This window comes from Cibotium barometz, chromosome 7, assembly GCF_041138505.1.
Source record: "Cibotium barometz isolate CiBa-2024 chromosome 7, ASM4113850v1, whole genome shotgun sequence".
NCBI lineage: Eukaryota > Viridiplantae > Streptophyta > Polypodiopsida > Cyatheales > Cibotiaceae > Cibotium > Cibotium barometz.
Window position 1 is genome coordinate 56,709,343 of NC_141052.1, and position 23,328 is coordinate 56,732,670.

The window sequence follows — 23,328 nt, forward strand, 5'->3', positions numbered from 1 at the left end:
GTCTGTATTTGTGTGCAGCCCTAACCCCAATAGTGGTACAAGAGCAGGTTGTAGCCTTTTGCACGGTGTTCCTGGAGTTTCCGACATTCTGCGCGCTTCTGGACGGCCACGGCTCCGCTGTTCCATCGCCGGCAGCCGCTGCTCCGTTGACCCCGTCAAGGCCGCCCTCAGCCACCTCTGCGCAACCCACCTACCGCTCCTCAACCAGTTTCAGCCTCCAATCCCAGCCACACTAGTGCCGAGGGCTCCACCACCGCCCAGCCCACAAGCAGCACTCGCGCCACAATGGATGGTGGCTGGCTGAGCCCCGCCACACTTGTGGCTTACGTGGCAAGGGCAAAATTTTCGCAAAGTATAGGATGCCCATTCCATCGCCATGAACGTTCCGGCGCCCAATCATCGTCAGCTAAGCTGTCCAATTCCTAGTCGCCCAGTCTTCGCACCGTCGCCGCCTTACAACTGGTAACAACCCGCCACATACTGCATCTGCAGCTTCTGCGCATGCACCGACTGGAGCAGCTTCCACACCCACCCATCTGCTGTGCTGCATCTTCACCGTAGCCAACTGTAGCAGCTTCCGCGCCCGTCTGCTATGCTGAGCCAATTGCAGCAACTTCCGAGGGCCCGTCCGTCTACCACCTATAGCTCCTACATGCGCCGCCGACAAGGTCTTGCCTCAAGGTCTTGGCCCACCTGAAATTTTGCAAAATCAAGGTTATAGGTAACTGATTTTTTGGTTCAATTCAAGGGGCTTTTGTACATTTCTTGCTTCATTGCAAAAAACAAGTGCAAGCAGTAGTGCAAGGCAACATTTGGGTGCAAGATTCCGGAAAATTTGGGGATTTTTCAAAATTTGGAGTTTTTTTCAAAATTTTCACAATTACGATTACACGACATAGAGAAATTTGGGGCTTTCTTAAAATTAGTGCTTAATTGCACAATTAAAGCTCATTGGTATACAAATTTTTGGGGCATTTGTGAATTATGAGCAAATGACACACCTTAATCAGCCCATTGGTGCTCAGAAATTGGGAGATTTTCAGCATTGCTTATCTGAAGCCTTGTATTTGGGGCAAAAAATTTGCAAGGGACTTTATGGTTGCCTGGCATTGCACTCCGGTGCGTTTGAAATTTTACGTGCACGTGCTTCTTAGAATAAATTTGGTTGAACGTGTTTGCATATCTCTCGGTAAAGAGAGTTCAACCAATGGCTGGCAATGCGACCGATATATTCGGAGTTTTGTTCCAAGAGGACAAATTGGATGGCAGTAATTACTCTCTCTGGAGTTTAATGGTCCAAAATCTTCTTGTGGCCAAAGGATTATGGGATTAGTGTCCAGTGAAGATGTACGCCTTGTCGACATAGCAACTAACACGCCTGGCTATGGTGCTCAACAAGCTGCAGTGCCCACTCCTCCCTCACAAGAGATGGGATACTCGCGATGCCCAAGCGATGGCTTTGATTACTTTGTCAGTAAAGCGATCAATCATACTCCATATTCCGTCTTGCAAGGCCTCACGGCGAGCTTGGGATGTACTTGAAACCATGTACCAGGAAAAGAATGAGACCAGGGTTGCATTTCTCAAGAAATACCTTGAGAACTTGGACATGAATGAAGGTGATAGTCTGGCTGATTATCTTACGAAGATCCAGGATTTTCGGAAGCAGCTGCTCTATATCAGCTTGATAGGTTTGACAGGAGAAAACATGATGCTCATGTTGTTACCACTCTTACACCTGCCATGCACGAGACAGAATTGTGCCATGCCACGTTTGGGCATGTGAATTATGGCAATTTGATGCTATTGCAAAGGCATAAAATGGGTACAAGACATGCTTCATGTAGAGCTCCCACCAAAACATGTATGTGAAGGATGCATATATGCACAGAAATGCATTCCCAAAAGATCGATTAACAAGGGCTGTCCCGAAATTACAACTTGTGCACAGTGATTTATGTGGTCCTATGCGAACACCATCTATTGGTAAGCACCTATACTTTGTAACCTTTGTTGATGACTACTCCAGATTCGCTTGGGCGTATCCCTTGAAGACAAAATCTGATGTATTTGCATGTTTTCAGCATTTTTTGGCACAAGCTGAAAATCAAACAAGTTGCAAAGTGCAGACCCTTCATACAGATCAAGGAGGGAGGAATACATGTCCATTGCTTTCAAAGCATTTATGGCAAAAAAACGCATAAAGCATCAATGCACGATGCCATATTCTCCTCAGCAAAATGATGTTACTGAGAGAAAGAACATGTCTTTGATGGAAATGGCTAGATGCATGGTTAAAGGCAAAGGCTTGCCTCACAAATTCTAGATGGACACAATAATGTGTGCTACACATGTGTTGAATAGATGCCCTACCAAAGCATTGAAAACCATAACGCCATATGAGGCACGGCACAAAAGGAAACCTAAAGTTGATCACTTTACAGTTTTTGGATGTATAGCTTATGCACATGTACCTCAACAATCGAGAGGTAAGCTTGATGACAAAGCAACTAAGTGCATATTTATGGGTTATAGCAATGGCACTATAGGCTACCGTCTCTTTAATCCTTCCACACAAAGGATTTCGGAGCTGAATTCTTTGGACAACCACCTTCAGGCCCACTCAACATTTTGAAGAACTTCTCCCGTTGGGAATTGATGGCTGAACAAATCAGCCATCAAATTTGCCTAATGTACAGTATTTGGGTACTCAAAATCAGCCCATGAATGAGCTCATTACACCTCAAAATGTGGAAGAAGCAATGCAGCAAGAGCGGACAGCAACGGAAGAGGCTAAAATTGTGCCTCGTTAGCTGCTCCGTCCTTTACAGGAGAGAAAACTTTCAGCTCCCCTTGGTAGTAGGATTCCGGCTAGATCACGTAATGCAAGAGAACATGTAGATGTTGCTTGCATGAGTACACTTTGTGATGCAGATGAGCCAGATTCATTTGAAGAGGCTCATGAGAATGAGCATTGGATGCAAGGCATGCTAAATGAGATGGATTCTATCCATAAAAACAGCACTTGGGATTTGGTAGACTTGCCCGCTAGCAATAAGCCCATTGGCACAAAGTGGGTTTACAAGTTAAAAAGAAGGTCTATGGTACCATTGACAAGTACAAGGCCAAGCTAGTGGCCAAAGGATATGCCCAGCAAAAAGGCATTGATTACGATGAGACTTTCACACCCACTCCTCGTATAGCCACAGTTAGATGTGTTGTTGCATTGGCTGCCCATCATGGATGGAAAGTTCATCAATTGGACATGAAATCAGCTTTTCTCAATGGGGATTTGCAAGAAAAGTGTATGTAAATCAACCCATTGGTTTTGTGTTGCATGGTCATGAAAACAAAGTATGCAAGCTTCGAAAAGCACTTTATGGTCTCAAACACGCTCCTCGAGCTTGGTATGAGAAGATACATACTTATTTGACCATGCAGGGATTTTGCAATAGTCCAAAGGAGAGCACCCTATATGTGAAAGAAGATCATGGCACTTTGATTATGCTCATTCTTTATGTGGATCACATGTTGCTAACTGGGAATGATATGGATAAAATTTCAACATTCAAAGCTGAATTGCAAACGTCATTTGAGATGACAGATTTAAGATTGTTGCATTATTATTTCGGCATACAATTTGTGCAGACAGATGTTGGGATTTTTGAACACCAATCAAAGTACATTCAAAAGCTGTTGCACAAATTTGGGTTTCAAGATTGTAAGCCCATCTCTACTCCAATGGAGCCAGGGCTGAAATTGAGCATGTATGATGTTGGAGAGCCTTTTGATATGAGTGTTTATAGCCAAGCAGTGGGCTGCCTCATATACTTATGCAACACCCGGATATTCAATTTGGGGTTTCCCAGTGTAGCAACTTTATGCACAACCCAGGTAAAAAAACACAGTTACATGCTTTCAGTGATTCTGACTGGGTTGATGACTATGATACACGGAAATCCACCAGTGGGAAATTGTTTCTTTTTGGGACATTCATGCATATCATGGTTGAGCAAAAAGCAGCCCACTGTTTGCCACATCTACTTGTGAGACTAAGTACAGGGTAGCCTTTACAGCCACAGTAGATTGTGTATGGCTGAGGAGATTAATGATTGATCTTCGTGAGTATCAGCAGACACTCACCACCATACTCACTAACAGTCGTAGTGCTATAGCTGTAGTACGAAACCCAATGTTTCATGCACATACTCAGCACATAGAGATTCATTATCACTATGTCAGGAAGAGGATTCATGCAGGGGAGATCTCATTATCTTACTGCTCTACACAAGACAATGTTGCAGATCTGTCGAAGGCGTGAAGTTTGAAGGCTGTCCACAAAGCTTTAGGCTTACTCTCCTACTGAGAGTGATCTGCTACAAAACTTGTACAGGTTCACATTGCCACTACAAGGGGGATTTATTGGCATATATGCTATGAGTAGTGCCACATGTGAACATGGACTAACCAAGGGCACTTTTCTCCCTTTGGGTTTTTCCCCTTGGATGCTAGGTGTGAAAGGACACCACTCATTTATTGTATTTTGATATTGTGCAATCAACCCCCAAGCTCCACACATTGTATGCTATCTTCTTTGTGTGAGCATCAATCACCATCTCTCTAAGAGGGTGCTTGCTGCTGTGTGTCTCAATTTGTGTGCAGCCCTAACCCTAACAAAAACTATATGGTCATTTGAGACATATGGTCTGATTCCACCTACATAGATATGGAACATACATGTCTATCTAACAATTGAGGCAGTACGGCACAAAGGGTCCTTCATGTAAGGTATGAATCTAGTGAACTTGATGCACTAAATGAAAGAACTTTCTAGTAGTCTGCTTTCCACAGATGCTTTCTTTTGACTAATGGAAGGAACTTTTCTTTTGGGGAGAGGTAGTAGTGCAGGGCATAGTAGCAAGGAAACATCTTTCCTACCTTTTATAGGAAACGAAATGTTTCCAACATTGGAAACGCTTCTTTAATTAGCTTTTTTTTTACATTGAATTATGGAAAGGAAAGGGCCGACACCTATAGCCATAGTTATCTTTTGTCTTGACTCTTGAGGTTGATCGTTTCATAGCTTTCATGCTTTGTACAACTTTATGGCATAAAAGAGACAGCATACATATGATTTTTTTGACACCCCCCCCCATGCACGTACGTGTGAAACGTTTTTGAAACTTCTACCATTTGTGCAACACGTTTCAAAAACTTCTAGAAAAACAGTTTTCAAAAACGCCTGGTTCTCCAGACTTATAGATCAATGCTACTATCGAACAAGGTTTTTGGCAAAGCAATGCCCACAAAGTCAAAGCTCCCACATGCACTCCACCAATCCTGTTATGTACCTGGACACATCTGCACATTAGGAACCTAATCGAACAAGGTTAGCGGACCCTTAGATTAGGGATTAGCGAGCGAATACTTGGCTTGGGTTCTTGGATTGATAAACAAGCTTAATGGCCGTTTATAGCAAGTTAGCTATTTATGGCATAGTTATCACTATATAAGTGAGAGCTTGGGTTATTATGAGACACAGTTGTGTGGATGCACGACTGAAGGCCTGGCTTGGACCAAGAGAGCAGACATGCTCATGCCACACACACGACGAATACGTAGGTTGGCGTGTCAACGGCTTACGGGCAGGCTTCGGTGGTATGGGACGCCATAGTCAGACATAAGCCTATAGGATGTGCAGGAAGCCCTAGCCTTTGCTCAGAGAAGATTAGTGGTGGATGTCGCTCGCGATTGGGAGGTGAGCTAGCCTGCTACCTCATGATTTGGTTTAGGAGTACAAGTGACATGGCATATCATAGCATTTATAAGCATTTAGCAGATAACATTCAGGACATCACGTATTATTCAGGGCATTTACAGCATGTGTAGCTTGAGTTTGGGACTGTTTCAGCTTCCACAGCAGCACAAAGCGTTTAATAGCATTTAATACCATTCATTACATCAGGTCAGGGCCTGTTTTGACTAGCCGACAGCAATTATCAACAGCCAACAGCATTAATAAGGCATTTAAGGCAGTTGTGAGGTCTTAGACACCTGGCCGACACCAACAAACCTAACCGACCAGCATCAATACAGCATATATATGTAAATCGCCTTATTCATTCCATAGAATCTGATAGATCTTCCTCTCTTCTCAGCGTTTCCTACCTAGGGAGCAAGGAGAGTCGTCAGATCAGTATACTCAGCATTCAGATCAATCATCTTCCTCTCTTCTCAGCGTTTCCTTCCTAGGGAGCAAGGAGAGATCAGCAGCACAGTCAGCATATAGTCAGTAGACAACATCGTAGACAGCATTCAGTCATCTTCCTACCTCCCACATAGAGGAAAGCCAGCATCCAAGGGTGGACCTCAACAATGGAGAAAGGAACAGTCGTTCACCATCAGCATTCAGCATCTCTCTCTCATTCTGAGAAGGATATTCAGCATAATAGATCTATTCATAGATCTCAGTTTGTAACCATTTCATTTCATTTCAGACTTCTTGTCAACTCCCTTGACAATGTTCCAGAGAAGTAGATAATGGATGAGGTGGCCTGATCCATGTTGAAAAACTGTGCAGCAAAGGTTTCGTAGATCAATTGGGCAGCCCATTTGGTGGAACTGAGCAAGCAAGCTGACTGGATGCAGCCAGTGGCAGAGATCACAGGATGGCCAACAGGCAGTGACAGCAGCAAGAGGTGGTGCAAGGAGTAACGTGGGCAGCTGGGTGAAGAGCATGCGCAGCAGATGCTGACGATGATGGCGGCGATCAACAGCACGGCAAGGCGGGGCGCAGCAGTCAGCGAGTGGAGACGAGAGCAAATGTCGGTGTCCAGTGGCGATCAGGGTAGGCAGAGCCTCAGTTGGGCGCGAGAGGCCTCAGTGGCAGCAAAAACAGCATTCGCCCAAGAACCCAAGCATGGGAGCTGCTCCGCGTGGCTCAACCAAGGTTCTTGCCCCTCAGTCCCCTTGAGTAGTCATCAATGAATGTGACAAAATAAAGATTTCCCCCTATGGATGGTGTCCGCATTGGACCACATACATCACTGTGTATGAGCTGTAATTTATTTTCAGCTCTAAGAGCTCCATCCCTGGGGAATGGTTTACGATGCCTCTTTCTCAAAATACACCCCTCACGTACATGTCTCGTTGGGAGACTCAAGAGGCAACATATTATCAACCATATGATGCTTCTGCAAAAGCATCAAACTCCAAAAATTTACATGCCCAAACGAGCATGCCAAAGCTATGCATCATGCATAGCAGGAGTGTGGGCAGCCACTGCATGAGCATCATAAGGAGGCTTGTCATAGTTGTCCAGCTTATACAAGCCATTGTATCGTGTTCCGGAAGTGACTATTTCATAACCCTTTGATGGGTCTTTCACCAAACACTTCCCATCTTCAAATTCAACCTTTAAACCTTGGTCGTTTATGGTTAAGACAGAAAGCAGATTTTTATTTATCCCTGGAACATACAACACTTTTGTCATACATATATTTGCACCATTGGCTGCAACAAGTATGACATTGCCAATTCCCTTTACTGGATAAGTGGTATGATCTGCACATGATACAATGCGGCCATTCGGATCATAAATCAAGTGCTGAAATACATCTTTGCATGAAGTGATGTGGCTCGAAGCACCACTATCCAAATACCATGATACATCCTGTCTGTCGGATGCAATGCAAGACATATCATTCCCTGAAGCACTTGGTGTGTCACTAGTGCATGTGACCAAAAAAGTATACTCTTCTTGAACTACATTAGTTGATTGCTCTGCTTTGTCATCAGAAGAGTCTGCTAGTCCATTGCCTGCATCTTTCTTCTTCTCTTTTGCAATCCGCTTTCTACATTCATTGATGTAGTGGCCAGGTTTATGACAGTAGTGACATTTGCCCTTTGTTAAAGGCTTGTTTGCATCCCCTTTGTCAAACTTTTAACCACCGGAAGAGGGTTGTCCATGACCAGCCTTACTAGACTGGTGTCCCCTATATTTAAAGCTCTTTGCTTTACCCTTATCCTTGGCTGTAAATGCCTTGTCTCCACCATGGTTGCTAGATAGGTTTGCTCTTGTTTGCTCTTCCTGCAAGAGTAAACCCACCAACTCTTCAAAAGGGATGGGATTAGCACCTCCTCTCATAGAGAGGTTAAGAGAGGTATGAAAAGCCAAATAGAAGGGTGGTAAAGAATTTAGAGTGTTGGTGACCAGCTGTTTGTCTAAGATAACCTCATCAATGTTGAGCAATTGTTCCTGCAAATCTTTCACTTTGGTGAGGTGATCTGACATGGAGTCACCCTCATCCATAGAAAGAAGATCCAATTGCCTCTTCAAGTAGGCAACTCTTGCCTCGTTGCATACCTAATACATTGCTTCCAAAGTGTCCCATGCAAGCTTCGATGTCTTGCAAGACCGAATGTGTGGTATAATGGACCTTTTCACTAAAAGAGCTATCAAGGACATGGCATGTGCATCCCTAGAGAGTCCCATCTCTTCTGCTCTTGTGTGGGAGCAAGTTCTACTTCAAGAGCTCTTAGAGCACCTCCCCTTTGAGGTGTTGCTGGTTGTATGGTAAGTGGGCGTGTGTAGGCACCACACGATGCCCCAAAGCCCTTTGGCTACCAACAAGTTACGGATCTTAAAACTCCACAGGGAGTAGTTTGATCCATCCAACTTGTCCTCCTAGGTGAGCACACCAAATACAGCTGTAGCATTTTGAGCCATGTAGACAAAATACACTTGCAAGACAACCAAGCACCAATGTGTACTACAAGGCAAGTTGGCAACCAAATGTCATGTGCAATCTTTTGCTTGTAACCTCAAGCAAGTATAAAGCTACACCAAATTGTCCAAGTACACTTAATGTGTGTACATTAGTGACAAATCACTGCTGTAATCCCCTATTACATGCTCCAAACGTATTAAATCCCATTTTTTACGTACTACAATTGCTTCAATGTGCAAATAATTGCCCAATTTTCACAAAAGCCCCAAATTTTCGCAACTGAAAGAGGCTCAATATACTGATTTTGACCTCAATTTGAAAAACCCCCGAATTCCAACCAAAGCAGCTCGCTCAATTTTGCCAATTTTGCATCAAATTGAGAAATCCCCAAATGGTGGTTACTGACATAGCCTTCAGTTTACCATGCAAAGGGCAATTTGGCCAAACCCCCAAGCTTTTGTACCTGCGAGTGTCTGCAAATTGATATTTGTTCAGTATAAAATTTTACCTGCACAATGACCTCGTGAGCTGTTGTTGACTTGAGGTGGAGCTAAAGCACGACTCTGACTTCTATGGCTAGAAGTCCCCAATTAATGAAGATCTTCAATAGGCTACCTCAATGTTCACAGGATGCCAAAGATCTAATCGGCCTTGATTTTGCAAGATCAAGGCTGAACAAACGGGAAATTTGGCTAATTAGGGCGAAATTGGGCCTTTCTTGATACAACTTCCATTTCTTGGCATTCAACGGTATCTCTAAGAAGTTTTAGCATGAAAAAAAGTAAAATTAAAAGAAAAAAGGATGGGTTCACCTCAAAGCAAACCTAAAATAGATTTAGAGACAACTTTGAATCGCACTTCCATCACATGCCAATAGGATAACATATATCTTCATGTAACTAAAATCCCCGCCCAGCGTGCCCGCATATCCCCCACCCCCCAACCCCCCCGCCCCTTTTCCCCTTTCAAAGACGCTAATGATAATTTGGCAGTCGATCGCTTTTCCAATCCCCAACAAAAAAATGGAGAATCATAGCACCATCGTTATACAGCAACTATTGAAATTGAAAAATATACTTACATCATATCCCTTACAGCAGAGGGTTCATCTGCAATTATATTTGCACGTTCTTCTTTGTAAAACTGAATAGCCTCTTCTTCCACGCTTTCAAGAGCTTTCTCAACCTGCACAAGGATCATTTGCAGTGAACTGCTAGTCAGTCATTCCCTTGTGAAACACTACTTTGCATGGTCCTTATGTTAAGGGGAAGTCAGGTTCTGCTTATGTTAGTGTCACATGTATCCACATACTCACTATGATGATTATGATGATTACGACAATGACGTGATTGACATACAACTAGTCTATACTTTTGTATGAGTTTTTTAGCTTCTTTTTAGTCTTTTCATGGCTGAGTATCACATGGAATTCTTGTACAACTTTTGGTCTCATTGACCCATTGAGTATTTCGAAGACGACAATATAACTTTCTTTTCTGTCAGCTATCTTGAATATATCAATAAAGTCTATTAGAAAATATCCATCAACATTGTAAGCTTAGGTTAGCCCACTGCCCTTCCAGGCACCGTAGACTTCCTGTTAGCTGACATATCACATGTGTATGTACCACATCAAGGGGATTATGAATCGGACTACTCTGCTAATCCTACTGATTGTCGGTTATAGATGATCAAGGCCCACAAAGTTCATAGACCTATCCTGCACAAGAACTTAAACCAATGAACAATGGTTATTGTATAAAATAGTAATTGATAGCTGATAATCCTAGTCATGAGTAAACTTTTTGTATATGCAATGCTTAGCTAGGGGCATATGTTTAAACTTTGAAAATAATTTTTACGTGCAGTAATGTGTAAACTCTTATTTGTTGTGTTTTGCATTCACCACCCATACCATAAAGCCATATGATTGTTTGAGACAACTTCTAACATATAGACAAATGCCTCAAGAACGAGTGGCTGAAGCCAATGAGCCCACATAACTTCACCATAAATTTAATAGAACACCATATATTGTCTCTTAACCATAAGCCACTCATATCTCAAAAAACCCTAACCGGGCTCCAGATGCACACGACAAATCCGAGAAGATGACCATGATAGAATTTGGCTAGCCACTCTCCTCCTAGCCATAGGTTCCCTACCAGAACCACCTTTGAGCCTAAGGTCCAGATTGCCGTAAGTCAGCCAGGACCCGGCCGTAGCATCCCATACCATCAAACCGCCTGCAGCTACTCTTTTTACCACGGAAAAAATCCTTCTATTAGTTACTATCAAACAGCCATAGGCTATATGTACAAGCTCAAGACCCCTCAAATAAGGTGTAGAAAATCTCGGGGAGGGTAGCCCCTCCATGGTTGGCTGCTCTTAGAGGGAATTACCTCATACAACTGAAAGGGAGAAAGGGGGGGGGGGGGGGGGGGGGGGGGGGGGGGGGGGGGGAACAAGGGGCTTGTAGTGCCAAATATCGATGAAAACGAAAAGGTCTCTCGGAGCCTTATGATGGCATTAAGAGGGACTCTAAAAATAAGTCCTCCTTATACACTGAACAAGTTCACACTCGTCGAAGTGGCTCATGCCCTTGCCACTGGAGTGACTGTCACTCTATTGGGAGAATCCTTGAAGGCTCACTCTTGCCACTGGGGTGACTGTCACTTTGTTGTTGGGACAATCCTTGAAGGCATGTTTGAATCCTCATTTGTAACATGTGCCTCCATAAGAAATGACATGAGGGTTTCGCACTGGATTCATGGATGGAAATGGGAAACTTGGTGCGTTGGCTCTATGAGGACACTAGACAACACAATGTGGGCCCTTGCAATTGGAAACATTGAAGAGTTTGTAAGAAAGCCTCTCGCTGCCTACGTTGCAAAGATTGTGAATGGAATCGATCCATATAGCGCTGATGGACTCGCCTTTTCTTTTCTTTTTCTTTTTTTCTTTTTTTTTCTTTTTTTGGGGGGGGTGCCCTTGATGGCCTCGCTGCAACGGGCCCGCCATATATGCCATGCAGAAATATTGCTATAATGATCTCCCACCTCTACCACACCAAGCCTCAAACGATAAGTAATGGAAGTGGGAACTATGTCGATCCTGCAGTGTGGAAGTCCGAGAGCTTGCCCTCCTACTACCTCCTCATAGTGGAGGGTGGGACTTGTCCCAATCACTCAGACAACAGCTCCCAATGTGATGATACTTGGTGAAAATCTCCCAATCGTGTAAAGGCGGACCATACATGGTGTGCTTTGGGGTAATCCCAAAGGTGCCGCCGCTGCAACTCCAGGGGGTGGCTGCACCGCACACAATGTGCTGGCCTTTTTTTTTTTTTTGGAAAAACGATCCTTCTATTAGTTAATGAGAAAACGCCATAAGGCTACAAAGCTCACCTCACAAGGAGGGATAAAACACACAGTGAACACCTGAGCTCCACCCCCGTGGCTGGCCGCTCTCTGGGGGGGGGGGGGGGGGGGGGGGGGCTACCTAGTAGTACATGTGGGAGGTGAGAAAAGCCAAACTGGAGGCCTATAGACAATGTGCTAGCCTACCACCAATAGCAAACCAAGTGTCGATCATAGCTGTTTCGTACGATACAATTCGGTTCGTACGATACAATACTGTACACTAAAATATGGTATGATATATAAAAAATCTTATCGTACAATAAAATACGGTCTTTTAAAAAAATACTTACAAACTTAGGTATTTTCAATTTCAAAGAGAAAACAAGTTGTCACAAACCAAAATTCCATTACAACCAAGTTGAAAACATACATAGGCTATAAGTCATACACTACTACGAGGCGCTCTAGAAGCAGGTAGTACAAGAAGAAGTGCACAAAAAAGAGAGGCTGGAGGGTTGGGACTAGAATCTAGATGGAGGAGGCTAGATGGAAAAGTGATCACTATCAAAATCAGAGCTCTTGCTAGGATCATCTCCATCAGAAGAGTGCCCGTCGGAGCACTCGCCGAAGTCACCTTCGCTCAGTATGTTGCCCTCGTCATCAAGCTAGGGCTCTCTAATGTCTGAGCAAGGACCATGTGAAACAACGAAGCCTTTCTTTAAACGTGAGTGTAGTGAGTCTTTAGCAATCCTTTAAAACAGCATACATGAATCTGAAAATAGATGTAGTAGAGACGACACCAAATGGGGTCCCAAATCAATTTGGGGTCACGAATTACCCGCTGAAGCGCACCCCCCCCCAACAACAAGCAGGAGTATTTGCTTTGTTTCTTCTTCTAGAGAGCTGTATACAAGCTGAACTGTGTCCACAAGATTGAGTGTACAAACTGACTGACTGACCACCAAACGAAAGGACAAAGCGACCAAACACTGGGCAGAACTGTGCATAAGCTTTAGGCGACTTGGAAGCTATCTTCGAGAGAAATACACCGGCCCGAGACTCAAGGAAGGTGTGCTGAATACTCCTAAAGAGACTCAGCTTCTTTGCCTTGGGCTGAGAGCACAAGTAGGGCTGTAAGGATGCACAAGCAAGAACCTAAGCATACATGCTTGGATTCTGATGATAAACTCTCATTTATGATTGACAATTTATTGTCTGAACAGCACTTGCCCTTTTATATGGCTCTGAAAAGCTGGTCGGCTGCCAAAAGAGGTTGTCGGCCTGCAAAAAACCCCATTATCCCGCAAACTGGCATAAATGCCTAGTTGGCTGAATCTGGACATGGTCGGGCTCTTGGGGCTGGTCGGGTCGCTGGCCCACTAACTGCATGGCCTGGCCTATTCAGCTTGGCCTAGCCGACCGGAACCCAACCCCACAAGGGGCTGCCGACACGGTCTGGAAGGCATGGCAAGGGTTTTGCTACCCTTTTGAAAGGCTACGCACCTCTTGGGGCTGGCCTTAGGGCTGGCCTCTTCTACATGCAATGCACTTATATGCCTAACCTGCATCTACTGCTATGGCTCACCTCTACATGCTCCTGAATGATGAACACTTGCTGAATTCTCCATAGTGAATTAAGAGGACTGACCTAACACTAAGGCTGAGAGATTGACCTACGTAGCTCGTGGGGCTGACATGTCTCGGACTAGGCTACAAAGGGATCATGGCGTACGACAAATAAATCCTAAAAGGTACTACTTCTATACATGATTATTGCAGTGTTGATGAGCCAATTTGTCACCCTGTACCACAATGCATGGGTGCACGTGACATTCCCTCCTGCTTATATTGGCGGCAGGTTCATAGCTTCGAGGTAGTTCACCAATAACTGTGGATACTCGAGGAAGAATTCTTCATCCAGCCAAACGACTTCATGGGTCCCTTGATCTTTGAACTTTGAATAAAATTCGCGAAGACATCATCAAGAACCATGCTTCCAACGATGTAGAAGGATTTGCTCAGGCTCTATCAACTCTACTTCATCAACCATTTCTAGCTGCTGCTCTTCTGGAACATTCTGCAATGAGGGTCCAATATAAGGCTTTAACCAAAAAAAGAAGTGGAAGACATTGTGCATCATCCAACTCTTTGGCGATCTGAGTTGCATGGCGACATTGCTTATCTTCTTTATGATGGGAAAAGGACCAAAACTTCTAAATGACAACTTTGGACAGCGCTTGCCCACTTGCTTGAGTCTTTGTCTTTATCTCTAAAAATATCCCAACTAGTAGTCCATTTGTCATAGGTACTTTGGCAACTCTTGGTATCTGCTCAATTCCAGACGTAATGACGCGAACAAAATTTCCATCGGAGTCGGGCCAAAAATAGCAACTCTCCTAAATTTTAGGACTATGATCCTTTGTATTCTAGGATAATCCCCCATTCCCAAAGCTTGTTCTTTCCGAATATTTGAATGTGCTAGAGTCCACCACACCCCTTTCATACTGGAAATGTCTAGGCTGGTGACACTATCTATCTAACAACGCCCTTGACGGGGAAGGCAGCCCCGCCGACACGGCCACTAGACTGGCTGCTAGTGGCTGGCACCCTTGTTGTGGTGAGTTTGCTGCTTTAGTGGTGGATGTCATGTGACCTGGTGGTCAAGCTTGCTGGGCTCTCGCGTACCTAGCTGGAGAAAGGACCACCTATATCCTCTTCAAGAGAGTCTTGGGGCAAATCAAAGGGCGAAGCTAGAGGACGTCCTCTACGGGCCGACATCAAGGACAAGCTCACCAAGTGCCCCGAATGTCTGTAGATGAAGCATTGTCTATGGAAGCCTGGATACTCAACCGGCTGCGTAATAGGGTTGCATTCAAGGAAAGGGAGCGCAATGAACTGAGGTAGAGCCTCCGGAGAGGCTATGCAAACCCGAATGGTGGGTATCCCTGCTGCTTAGGAAACACAGAAGCGGCAATCTAGGGGGGTTTCCAAAGCCTAACCAATCAATTGGCCAATCAATTGAATGATGGGGAGATACTCCTTTTTGAGTCTTGAAAAGCAGACTTTGACGAGAAAGACAAGCGCACCTCTGAGGGGTTGGATGCGGGTCAAAACCATGGTGCCATCGAGCATTTAGTCCTAATCTCTTTTTCCAAAACGGCGCTCAGTGAGACTAAACGTCCCAATGGCAATACTAAGAACGGGAGATTTCCAAGTTTATATGCAATTGCACCATGTGTGTGCATCTCAGCTTTTTTCATTTCTCGAGTCGAGCGCATTGCATCACGCACACTACAGGTACAAACATAGGACGTTTTTGGCCACGCCTCTAAGGAGAGCCTTCATAGTTACCGTTTGCATTTAGTGGAGAATCTTTGGCTTCAATGTCGGTGTCTAATGTCATGGAGGCACCAGAGGAGGACATGTCAATAGATTTGTCTTCATCATGGGAGGATAGGCCACCTGGTGTATCTTCACAGTACATAGATTTCTTAGAGACTGTACCAACAACCACCAGGGTTTTGACTTCGGTGTATCAACAAGTGTTTTACTTGAGTGTGCTTCACAAGACATGGGTGGTTTAGACATACAAGTGCTAAGTAGTACTGACGGATACAGAGTTCGTGCGTTATTTATGAGAAGTATTGTTCTTGGTTCTACTTTCTTCCTTCAAGGTGCATTGGAGCCGGTGCAAGCGTTTCTTGTCCTCCATCTCAGCCAATGGGTTGGAGTTTGGTGTTACATAGCTATCACTAACCCTTGGGGTTAGGGACTAATCTAACAGGGCTAGGGGAGCCTTGGGATTAGGGAAAGCTGACGGATCCAAGTGGCTAAGGTTAAAATTTAATAAATCCAAGGTTATTGGCTATTTATGACTGGACTGTTATTTATAGCAAAAATAATAAGTAAGTCGTGGGTTATTATTGATTTATTGTGGCTTGGACTTGGACCAAGAGGCATCCTCCTGCCATGGACATGGTGGATCATAGATAGTCTCCAACATGCTAGGATTTATGAGGAAATGATAGCTAGCCAGACGCAAAAGAACATCTCTCAAAAACCTCAAACCACAAAAACCTCTGAGCAATGAGTAAACGAAAGTTTAAGTTTGAGAAGACTTCTTAAAACCAAACCTAGTAGAAGGATCAAAAGCATCAGCAAACCCTCAAGAACATTAAGGAGAGAAAGTGTTTCACTTGCAATCACAAGGGCCATATGAAGGTGAGTTGTTCAAAGGTAAAGACTAAGGCAGCTCATTTGATTGAAGTAATAGGTAACCCTAAGATTTCTTCCGTATATATTATTGTTTTAAGTGAGAGTTCTTGCATGGAATGTGTTTTCTACACAGCAGTCTTCGGTTCTGACGACTTGATACATATGTATGGGTCGGTGTTAGGAAAGCCTCAGCAGATTCTTTTTGACCTTAGTAGCATTCACAACTTTGTTAATGCTAAACTTGTGTCGAAGCTTCGAGTGAAGACGCAACCAAGTTATCACATGTATCGTAAGAACCTGGCAGCGGCACAACATGGATAGATCTTGGACATGCGTGTCTCAGTTACCAATATCTATCTAGAGTTAAACAAGGTCCCTCGATTTTTTGATTATGAATCTAGATAGAGTCGATGTTATACTAAGGTAAAGAATGGTTTAATAGCCATGGCGTCCACGTAGATTGGAAGGGTCATATTTTGTCCTTTGTGACGGAAGATGCTCCAGTATGTTTTAAGGGTGATTTTGCGATCCCACCCTCTATTTTTGTAAACGCAACAAGACTTCGTAATACAATGTAGTATTTTGTTATGAAGTGTTTCTGTCACCATTTGGCCACCCAACTGGTCCACCCGTACTTTCTCATTATGTATGTACATTGGACTAGCGTCCATGGCAGTTACATATGCCCGGGATTGATGCCACTCATGTGATACTTCTCAAGTTGGCTTTTTGTTGGGACTTGTGTCTGTGTGTACATGCCCGGAAATGCTTGGAGGATTGGTGTTTCATTGGGGCTCGTACCTCGTGTACTTGCCTGGAACACATCTACTTTGGTATAGTCTAATGAATGGGGATTGTCCGTACCAATCTTGCATTGCATAGCATCTTTATGTGCTTGCTTGTAAATCGAATTTGCATGTTGTTTTCATGCTTGCTTGACCAATGTGTAGTTCCGGGTATTTATGGAACGCCCTAATTTTTTGATGCGGTGGAAACTGCAAGTGTTGTCGACGCAAGTTGAGATCGTTCAGCAGGTCATCGATGTCGAAGGCAACCATGGATGGCGTGCCAAGTAGAAGACTTGGGCGCAAGAGATGGCGAATGGCAAGTCGACGTGCTGGGCGGCGACAGCAACTGGGTCAACAGAGGAGGCAATACACAATTGGTAGTGCATAAGTGGTGGACAGACGGCGCACATGGTGACTGGCGACAGTGACTGTAGAGCAAGCATTGGAGCACGAACTGGGATGCAGGCAGCAATAATAGACTGAGAGGGATGGCGAGCTGCTTAGGGTGGTGACCAGCAACGCAGCAAGGCGGACTGCACGCTGTACTGTGGCACTGATGATGGGCAGCTGCAGAAACCCTAGCTCTAATACTATGTTAAATTACAAGTGTGTGTACACAGAACCTAACCTAAGGTGGATGGAAGATATCCATGGTATGAGTGCATAGTCACATGGGACGGGAAACGGGGACGGGGACGAGGAATGGGTCCAAAATGCCCATCCCTTGTGATTATGGTGTGTACGATGGGGAAACGGGGGAACGTGGGATGGGAATATTCTGCCATCCCACCGTCTCGAGGTTTGAAAATGGCCATCCCCTGTGACTATGTATGAGTGTGTGCAGAGAGAGAGAGAGAGAGAGAGAGAGAGAGAGAGAGAGAGAAATGAAATGAAATGTTATATTAACGTCTTCAAAAGGCCAAAGTGACCTATGAGACCAAAGTTACAACCATGTGACATCTGATACACTGTCTGGAAGAGAAAGAGTATTACGCGACTCAATGATAGATTGATTGGCATGATTGAAGTGATGCTACTCAGCAATAATGCTTTTGTAGGCTTGGAGCCTTATCTTTTGACCCATACAAATATCACAATCTAATAAGTGGATGCCACATGGCACACTTATCCACTTATAAGAGTGTGTTCACACACTACTAGAACAATAACCCTTTTAAGGGCTGTTCACACACACACATAAACAGAGGTTCACACACACACACACACGCACGAGGGGACACACACATGAAACTCCGAACCCAACAATGAAGCCCCTTTGCACATACCTCACTTTGACTCACATTCATTCATTGCAGAAAAGCACTCCTAGCACTCCCTCGCTTGGAGAATAAGGCTTATCTTCTTTTAGCTTTAATGGAGTGAATCTATGGACAGCATTTGATGAAATCATGCAGACAAGCAAGCTGCAGAGAGATTTTTGAGGGACTCATACACCAAAATCCCGAAAAAGTGGCCTGTTACCTTTTGGATACATTTGGTGAAAGCTTGGGGATTCGTGAAGTCTATCAATCTTCTAAGTCACCGGTCTCTTCCAAACCTTATCCATGGCACTCAGACAGACTTTGTTTAGGATTAAAAACATCATCATCGACATTTTTACTTTTTACAAGGCAACAGCCCTGGAATTGGAGGAATCTACAGAACATTCTTCTCCACAATCTTGAGAAAGCGCTATGCTAGGAATGGATTTCTCTAGACCTTGGATCCTTGTAGATTCAAACATCTACTCATCAACACAAAGCAAGATGAAGCTTCAAATCTCAACTCCATCATGCACAGCATAGACAATGTGCTATGGCATCCCTGCTCGCGTCATCAACGCCCAAGAGTAGGTGAAGGTTCCCAAGTCCTAAGTCGGGCACGAGATGTTGGCTGGTACATAAACCACCTCAATATCTTTAGGAGATGCAGACATCAAACTTCCCATTGTTGTTTTGGGCAACAAAATTTTCTTTGGATGAAATCAAGTCAATCACCTGAAAGCACTGTAAACAAAAAATCAGCAACAAAGAAAACACATCATGGAAAAATATACCTTTTCTCAACCATCAGTAAAGTGACCAAGCCCAATAGCACCTATAGAGTTTACAAAGCCTGATTTGGGCTGAGGGCATCAGTCATAATTTCAAAGAAAGTCTTCTGCCTTGCACCTTGGTTGAAGCAGAGACCTACCGTTGAATATTTCTCTAAGATGTGTCAGAATATCCTTTTTGTCATAACACCTTAATGATAAAAGCAGGGTTTTAAGTTTTTATTACAACGTAGCTTATTGATGGGATAACAGGCGAAAGGAGAAAGGGGAGGGGGAGGGGGAGGGGGGCGCGGGGCGCGGGGCGAAGGAGGGAGTACCTCTTGTTGATGGGTCTCAATAAGCTCCAATTGCCTCTCAAGGCTATGTTGCGTCTCAACTACTTTCGCAACTTCACTCTGCCAAATATCAAAAGAAAAAGGTTAAATGCCTCAATATATCGGAATGCTTATACAAGACATCCAAACTCATAAAAGTAGTAATTTCCTAAATCAATGGTTCTATATCTCTGCTACATAATGTTTACACAAAATAAGTTCCTTTCTGAATCACCATATTGCTCCAGTCCCTCTTCAAGGAAAGATCGTTCTTTTAGTAGAAAAGTCTTGCATCAGATACCAGCCCTCTAGAAAGAAGAAAATCTATACAATGCTCCCTCATTGCTGCCACTCTTGGAGGAATACATCTGGGCTTTTTTTTTAATGGGGGTGAGGTGGGGATCGGTGCACTGCTTTTGCTATTGTGTATTCTTTGGATATTCCCTTGAGAAAAAATGTTATAGATGCTATAACCCCACTGAGGGACTCGGGAGAGATACGAATGAGGGGTGATGTTTTTGATGAGATGAGTAGCTAGTATACAACAATGAAGGATTCCATAGAGGTTGATGTAAGCAATGCCTACAACACGAATGGAGAGCAGCAATCACATGTGCTCAATGGACTAGGAGAGTCCTTAAGCAGTGGGTCTATTGTTAGACCTTGGTGAAGAAGAATGAGCCAAAACGCCAAGAATTCTAAGACATCATTTGGTGGTACTATAGGTGCTTAAAATTCAGTAAATTCACATGTATGACGTAAAAGAAAAGAGATGGATTAGCCTTTCATAACGCCTGATGTTTCAGCTTTATTAATGGGATCAAAATACAGCAAAAGGCTGCACGGCACTCCAGCATGTCCTATGAACCGCCCTGAAAATGCTCCCAACGACCGCAAAGAGTATGAATGAGGTCCGGTTGATAGACTCCACCAAAAAAATTGCCTAAGCATCCAAAGGTCTTGCAACATCACCGCACACGCCAAATGTGCCATGCTGCCATACTGTTGATGCGGTGGAAGTTAGAGGAGTCCCCAATGTTGTGTGGACCTAAGCCGTTTTGTTGGGTACAATTCTGAATTGCATCAACCAAGCTGTGCTATGCTCTGAGTAATAAAAAGGACTCATGGCAGTAAAACATAAAAAGGACGAGCACGATCCATTGCCAAACTTGTTTTCCTTTCAGCCACTCCCACAGGCAATGTCGTTGAGTCTCCTCCTCTATCTGGCAACGGGGCATCATGCTGCACGGCCTCGAATCCTAAGCCAAGTGCCCACTACCGGACCCTATGCGCGGCGGCCACAAGAAATAGATTTCCATGACCATTTCAAGGAGTCCGAGAGTATGGGAAAAGCCATGCCATGTGTCACGTGCATCCCGCACTTGGATGCCACATAGACATATCTGTATAAGAAGGTGCAGGACCTGGGGTGGAAGACTGGTCCCATGTGAGCCCAGTCCGAGACGAGTCAACCAGGGTTCCACTCCATTCGTCCAAGGTCAGGTGTGCATTGTCTGCACATGAAGCACTGTTGGTCCGCGCTCTGAGTCTCCCTCTGGAATGATGTCAGTTGCTCTGTGTGTTTGGTCTGTGGCCAGATGCCAGAGAGCTATGTAGGTTGCATGTAGAAGCGGGCATCCATTAGGGCTACCCAAGAAAGGGATATTATACCACATGTTTGGGAAGAGGGCAGGCCTTAGGCCACCCCAAGGGACCTATGGCCCTTGCCCACCAGCCTAAGGAGGGGCTGGGCAGGCTGTCGGCCAGCCCAAGGAGGGCTTGGCCAGGCAGCCAACTTGCCTTGGGCCAGCTCAACCAGTCGGCTAGCCCATAGGGCAGCCAAGACTGCAGGCGGCTAAAGCCCAGAGGCTGCCCAGCAGCCTACGTAAAGTGGCCAGGCAGTACTAGCCGGACGAAAACTTCACAATGTGAAATTTGCATGTCCGCTAATATGGCTGAATTATATACCTAGATGAATCTAGGAACATGCCCAAATTTACCTTTTAGAAACGTACATGTTTTAGGCTAACCACCTTCGAAGATGCACTCTTGCTTGCACAGAGTGCGGAAATGAAATACAATGGCGGAAAGCCCAAGACTTCCTAGCCGGCTACTCCCAAGGCTACCACCTCGAGGGGAAAAGGTCAGAACCGGACAGGGTCTTCCCCAGGACAGAGCACGGGAACCTCTGTCTCCAAGAACTTGACCAACACGCCCAAGCTTACTCTAGACTAGAAAGCGGAGGCAGGCAAGACCGGTGGCAAGTTGAGTGCTGAGGAGATTGGTCAGTACAAGGAGGAGGGTAGGTGTTTCTTTTGTCATACAAAAGAACACACTTCTCGAGAGTGTCCTAAGAAGACTACCGCTCCAAAGACCACTGCCTCAACTTCCACGACTTCAGTGGTGAGCCCAGCTCCCACAGACCCCAATGGCTGTCCCTAGTTCTTCGAATCCCAATGCTTCCGTTGGAGCAGCAGGACGCCCATGACCAGGAGAATGAACGTAACGAATTGCTCAAGACCTTTGGCTACATAGGTGGCCCTTAGATTCTTGACCTCAAACTCCAATGCCCATGCCACACATGTCCCTAATGCGACCTCCCTCTTGCCTCTAGCCTCTCCCTCTTGCCTTGCCTCTTCAAGCCTCTTGCCTCTCCCTCTTGCCCATCTATATAAGAACAAGCACACAAACACACTTCCTCACACACACATCTGCAAGCCTTCAAGCCTTCAAGCCTCTAGAGTCAAGGAAGTTCAAGTCTAATTGCTCATTGCTCAAGCTTCACTCTTTGATCAACGTATTTTGCTAATATGACTCAAAAGCTTACCATTTTAGTGTAAATTTGTGCTCATTTTGATGTACTTCCAAAGTAGAATAAGTGCCATTCCCTCCCCGTCCTCGTTCCCTACTTATGGTCATCCCTGTCCTCCATCCCTTGTGACTATGCCCGTGGGTATGTCTACACAATGCACACATTTCTTGGAGACAGTATCGAAAATAGCTGGTGTTTTTACTTTGATGTACGAGCAGATGTATTACTTGGAGTATGTTCCACAAGACAGTGGTGGTCTAGACATACAAGCACAATTGGGTATTTCGGAGTCTAGTAGCATGTCCATTCGTGTGAACAACCCTTATTAAAGTCTAGGTCAAAAGATGAGGCTTGATGCTTATAAAAGAAATCTACATGGTACAAGTCCCGTACATGGTCTTGGTCAGGTGTGCATGTCCTGTATGAAGCAATGCCAGTCTGTACTGTGAGTCACCCTCTAGAATGATGACAAATATTCCAGGCATAAGGCTTGTAGCCAGATGCAAGGGCCTGAGGAAAGCATGTAGTTGCATGTAGGTTGCATGGAGTGTAGGGTGGTACCCAACACTTGGGCTATCTAGGGCAGCCCATGGGCCATGAGATTGGCCCACAAGAAGCCCTAAGCATGGTGGCCAACCCTAGGACGGCATGGGCAGCCTGTCGGCCACCTCCTACCAACATGGCAGCCAGCCAAAGGGCTGTCGCCCACTCGATCCCACGGCTCTATATTCCTGGTTTCATCAGTTTGAAGCCTACTTTGCTGCCAGACATAGAGAAGGTGGTGTTAGCTAGTTGCTACATCAAAAGGGAAGCCATCTTTTGGTGGACTCATTGGGCCCAAGTCAATTCCAATTATGGAGTTACTGCCTACGAGTGGGACCAATTTGTTACTAACCTCAAGAAGCCGTTTCTACCGCCTCATTATCTTCAACAACTCGAGGACGAGTATCTAGAATTATGGCAAAACACGCTACCTATCTTCCAATTTGCAAATAAAGTCACTCGCCTGGCTTTACAGTTGCAAAAATCAAATGCGAACAAAGGTCAATTCCTCT

The 23,328-nt window shown here is 44.7% G+C and overlaps 1 protein-coding gene across 2 annotated transcripts in view; it reads right to left on the reverse strand.

Annotated features, from left to right (window-relative positions):
• EMB2766 (structural constituent of nuclear pore) overlaps nucleotides 1-23,328 on the reverse strand; it is a 66,023-nt gene that overhangs the window by 2,439 nt on the left and 40,256 nt on the right. For both annotated transcript variants that reach the window (XM_086800843.1, XM_086800844.1), the window contains exons 5-6: nucleotides 19,465-19,542; nucleotides 9,811-9,914 (exon numbers count right to left, since the gene is read on the reverse strand). In XM_086800843.1, coding sequence (XP_086656969.1) covers nucleotides 9,811-9,914; nucleotides 19,465-19,542 — 182 coding nt within the window. The remainder of the gene's footprint in view (nucleotides 1-9,810; nucleotides 9,915-19,464; nucleotides 19,543-23,328) is intronic.